Below are 5387 nucleotides of genomic sequence, written 5' to 3' on the forward strand. Positions count from 1 at the left end.
ACTACAACTACACACACACACACACACACACACACACACACACACACACACACACACACACACACACACACACACAGATGCACAATGTCATTAGTATGCTGTGGCATAACGCTGTGAGGGCAGCAGAGGAGTATGATGAATATGTTTTTGGCACAGAGCAAAGAGACGGAGGAGGGGAGGGAATCGAAAGAAAGAGCAAAGGAAGGAGAGATGGAAGAGAGGACAGGAAACGAGAGATAGTAGGAAAGAGTGATGTTTCTAATGACTCTAGAAAACTGACGGAAAAACAGAAACCCAATTACTGCTGCAGGACTGTTCTTTGTCTCTCTATCTCCCTGCATTTCTCCCATTTTTCTCTCCGCGAGCTCACAATGACAGATCACCTTGGTCAGAGCAAAGTCGAGCTTAAAAGCTCTGTCTAAAAATACAGATGCAGCCGGGAAAAATGTCCAGCTTAAAAAGGAATAAAGGCATATCTACTAGACTCCGCGGCACTGTCGGCTAGCTGCAAGAACATTAAGTCATGTTTTCGAAAGGTACACAATAAATAATACATCAAACTTAAAAGGGCCATATGATGATCATTTTCAGGTTCATATTTGTGTTTTTCGTTTCATCCAAACATGTTTAGATACTTTGAAAAAACACTATTTTTCTCATGTTGTCCAGCCAAATAAACATATATTCACCTTCTCCCTGAAATACTCAGTTTGAGCGCCTGTCTCTTTAAATCCCCTCTCCAAAAAAAGCCCATTCTACACTGATTTGATCTAAAACAAATATAGTGCACCTTTACAAAGGTATTTCTCTATCTGTTGGTGGAGATACTTATACCTCATTCACACCAACGCAACTCCGGTTCAAGCTCCGTGCTAGAGCTTTTCAGGTTCAGAACCGGTTCTTCGGTTTAGCTCCGGCTCTTTTCACACTGCCCAGAGTCCGACTGGTGCTGCGTCATTGCGTCATCGTTTGCGTCATGACATAACCGTTTGCGTGCCTGCTTCATAAAGCCAAACCGCACGGAAACCCCTCACAGCTGACACCGACAACAACAACAATGGCCGATTGTGCTCCAGCTTCCTCTGTACCTCTTCGGAAGACCAGATTCACAGTAGGTAGCTGGTCTCTTCAGTGGACCGCTGCTGCTTGTTACGTTTCTCCATCGTTGTGTACTAACTGGATAAAACGCTGGCTTTTTGTTGTTGTTCAGGAGTTGATCCCAATTTGTTGGTGCTTGAAACGAACCGGATTCCGGAGCTAAGAGGCTGCTCCGCTGCGGTGTGAACAGGAAAACCTCCGAACCGGCCCTGAAACACCGTTGATGTGAATGAAGTATCAGATGGGTGGGTGGGTGTAGTCTAATGACCTAACATAAGACATACTTTAGGAAGGTGAAACAAATCTGATTGGCTGTTTGAATCATGTGTTTCTTTCAGGGCAGCACACAAAATAACTGACTTATTTCACGATGTGTGGTTTGGTAGGCACACGATAGCCGTCCCTCACGAAAATTATTCAAAGGCGAAAATGTTAAGCTCTACAGCTTAAGCTTTAAAGAAATGTCAATAGCTTAAGAAAATGAATATAATATCAAACATTATTCCATAGAAAACTGGTTAGTGTAGCTTGTGCTGCACACATCCGAGCACATTTTGTCAGACTTTGATGATATGATGAATCCATCTGGTCACTATCAACTTTTAACTAATGTCAACAGACTTTCATGTCTTACAGCGCGAACCCTGGCATACAATCTGTATTCTTCAAGTCGGAAATTACACTTCATTAATAATAATTTGATAGTTGTGCAATGGAGGATTTTTTTAAATACATAGGACACAATTATTTAGTACAACGTTAATTAAAACAGGCTCAAATTCAGTGTTTAGAATTATAATAATTTCATTAAAGTTAAAGCTGTGCCTTACAGTAGGTCTTAACTCAGGTTGTGTGGTATGGGTCACCATAATATCCACTCAACTACAGTTGAGAATTTGATCCAAATACATCCAGAAAAAAAGATAAGAGGCTTCGAATGGACTTGGAAACAGAGATAACGTGTAGCACAGGATCAGCACAAACTACAGCAAACAGGAGCGTGTGTGAAGTACAGGAAGGCCTCGACAAGTCAGTTCAGAAGGTCAAGAGTGGGAGAGGTGGAAAGGACATGGGGTCAAAGGCAGGTGAGTCAATAGAGAAAACTCATCTCATGTAAGGAAGAGAACATTTGTTCCTTTAGTCTATACGGGGTTGGAATTCACAACCTAACTAGGATGACTGTTTGCTCAAAAGGATAAAAAGATATGCACACAAGTGTAATATCATTTCTGTGCACATCCAGATGGACCGGCTGTGTTAAATCCAGCTGGCAGCCGATGGAGAGATGCTACAATTCGGGATATAGAGTCTCTTTGTTTTGCACTAGTGAGAATCCAGATGCTGCCTTATTTCCAGCAGTGCAACCTCCGCGCAACGGTTGCATCAGAAAATTCTGGATTTTGAACCCGTTGTTCAGGTGTTAGAAATGCTTTATAAAGTGTCTTGCGCAAAGTAAAGAGACGAGCGAAGAATCCATTGTTCGGCTACACTTGAAGACGGTGCGGGGGTGTTTTAAAACCTTGTTAAAACTGTCCCCATGTGAAACACTGAGACGTATTGCACCCACATGAGAGAAGCAGGAAGAACAGGATATGGAGATTTGACGAATGAAATATAAATCAGAGCGGCTCTAAGGCTTGAATTTTCTTGCTTTCGGTTAAAAGAAAAGAAATAGCAGCTTGCCTTCTTTGTCAGGGAACAATACTCGCAGACGTGTTGTTACCGAGGAGATTGGGTGAGTAAATACCGGTTGGGTTGTTCTTTATTTAAATCCCAGGAAAACCACCAGCTATCTAAATATATGCACTGGTAGATCCTCTCCGTGAGCCCTTGCAAGTCTCCCAAAGCCCAAGATCTGAGGAGGTCTGTTGTTCTAGCCCGCAGCTACGCATCGATCGATCAGAACCCTCACTGGTCCAGTTAATCACTTTATTCTTAGAGAGACCCGGAGAGAAACAACGGGCCACAGGCCAGGAAGAAAAGCTTTCACTAATTCATTAGAATCATCAGGTGTCAGTGCTCGGAGATGAATTCATGACTGATATTTGCAGGAATTTGAGTTTTGGTATTGCAATGGATGTAGTACAAAATTGACTCTGAGTTGGCGGAGGGAGGAAAAGAAAATGAGAGGAGGAAAAGCTTCACTGACAAATGTAATCACCCCATTCTTTCACTGAAAGGAGGGGAAGTATGAATAGAAATACAGGATGGGGAACAGAGGCTGGGGTGAAGGGAGGGCAGGGAGGAAACAAGGGAAGGAGAGGATAAAGAGAAGGGAGGGTTCTTTTCTCATTTTAATGATAGGAAAATTACTCCTCTTCTCCTAGATGAATGAAGAGAGAAGATTGAGCGAAGAAAAGTGAAGGTCAGTGGAGCTTTAAGTGGGTGAAAGGGAAACGCTAGATGGTGTCCTTAAGTTGTATCGATAAGTACAGTCAGTCGCTGATTTATTCTGTAGCTTTATTCCCTGTGAGGTACCTCATATATATATATATACAGTACTGTACTATACATATTTAATTTGATCTGTTGAAAAGCCTGTATAAATCAATTACTTCTTTACTTGACTTTTTGTGAAATTCCGTCAGTTACTGTATGGTATGGTTGAATACCCCAGAAAATACAGTTAAAATACTTATATATACTATAACAAGGCTAAATAAACCAATGACTTGACTCACTTTAAATAGTTGTATTGACTTCAAAATTCTAGTATTGCTTCCCCTAACCAAACATTCCCAATTTAAAGAATGTTCTAGTTTGGGATCAATAAAGTATGTGTCTGTCTGTCTGTCTCTGTCTGACTACTTCCTGTTTGTCTAATTATGTTGATTTGTCTGATGTCCTGACAAATCAACAAACCTGATATCCGTAATGTCCAAATTGACCAAACAGAATTAAGCCGTGTAATAATTACAAATAACCAAATAGCTCCGTAATATTCTGTTGATGTTTAACAGAAGTGATAATGGTACAGTCGTAGTAATAATAGCAGAGGCTGTAATATTTGTCTCACCAGCAACATGATTTAGTATCCAGAAGATGCCATTGAAGAAAGTATTGCATAAGGAGTACAAATAGTTTTTTAGAAAGCTGACTAAATGCTGCAGTACGAACATTTTCCTGCTATTCCCCTGTTGTGTTTGTAGACCTAATACATTAAATTAAACCACTAGAGGATCAATATAAAAGAAGACCACTGTTCCATCCCTCATCCTCACTGTCAGTCATGGATTTTTCAAACGTCCTCTGAATGTGAACATGATCCGACAACACTCACACAGACATCCATCATCATGTTGATCATTCATGCAGTTGTGTCACAAACATTCATCATATTACCATATTTCACTGCTAGCAAAGGCATGCTTGGAAATCCTGTAAAAAGAGCAACTCAGTCCATGCTCTGCATACTGAAGTTATTGACTTTATGTTCAATCAAGGCAATAATAAAACTCACAATTTCTGTGTATTGACAGGTGTCTGACAAGCCCAAAGCCAGAGGCACAGCCATAAGGTAAGACAAATGGCCACACTGTGTTGTAACATTGGGATTTATTGATGTCAATAGAGTGTTGCAGTCATGACTACTAGAAAAACAGTTCACCACTTCCGGTTCCTATGCCTTAAAGTCGACAGTTTTTTAATGTGTTTGTGTTTAGAAGCCCGAAATCAGGTCTGTGGATAACGCAAGCTGAAGAGATTTGCACATTCTGTTCTACGACATTAAATACGGCAGTAATCGCCGCACTTGTGAATGTCTAAAGCTTCTATGTGTCATATAAACAGCGGTTGCTAGCAAGTGACTAAATGAATCTACCAAATGTCATCACGCTGACACGAGTCCCCCTTTAGCTTAGTGACGCACAGCCATGCGACCATGATGTTGTTCATTTAAAGCCTAGCACTGGCTTTTTATTCTGGCGATGAATTTCTGCTACAAAAATGAGAAAGTAGTGTTTTATGTGGAGTTTATCCTATGTAAATATCATAAACATGTGTTGGCCACAGAGCTTATTTCCTTCAATATATCAAATTCCAATGGGGAAATCCAATTGCTTTTTTACAGAGGGAACCATGCAATTTTTACTTCCTGGTCTGGCCTACAAAAATACTTAATGACTGCTATACTCTATGGCAGTGGTTCTCAACTGGTGGGTCGCGACCCAAAAGTGGGTCGCGAACCCGTTTCGAGTGGGTCGCGGATGTGTGAGTGAAGAAAAAAAAAATTGCAATTCTTCTTTTTTTTTTGGGGGGGAAAAGTCAAACTTTTATTTTGAATGCCCGAT

At 40.8% G+C, this 5387-nt stretch overlaps 1 protein-coding gene across 1 annotated transcript in view; it reads left to right on the plus strand.

Annotated features, from left to right (window-relative positions):
• Positions 1 to 5387, plus strand: part of LOC104948379 (AF4/FMR2 family member 2-like) — a 74654-nt gene that overhangs the window by 16010 nt on the left and 53257 nt on the right. The window contains exon 4 of the mRNA XM_010774571.1: positions 4578 to 4615. Within this exon, the coding sequence (XP_010772873.1) occupies positions 4578 to 4615 (38 nt within the window). The remainder of the gene's footprint in view (positions 1 to 4577; positions 4616 to 5387) is intronic.

This window comes from Notothenia coriiceps, unplaced genomic scaffold (genome assembly GCF_000735185.1).
Source record: "Notothenia coriiceps isolate Sejong01 unplaced genomic scaffold, NC01 NC01_scaffold00014287, whole genome shotgun sequence".
NCBI classification, from domain to species: Eukaryota; Metazoa; Chordata; class Actinopteri; order Perciformes; family Nototheniidae; genus Notothenia; species Notothenia coriiceps.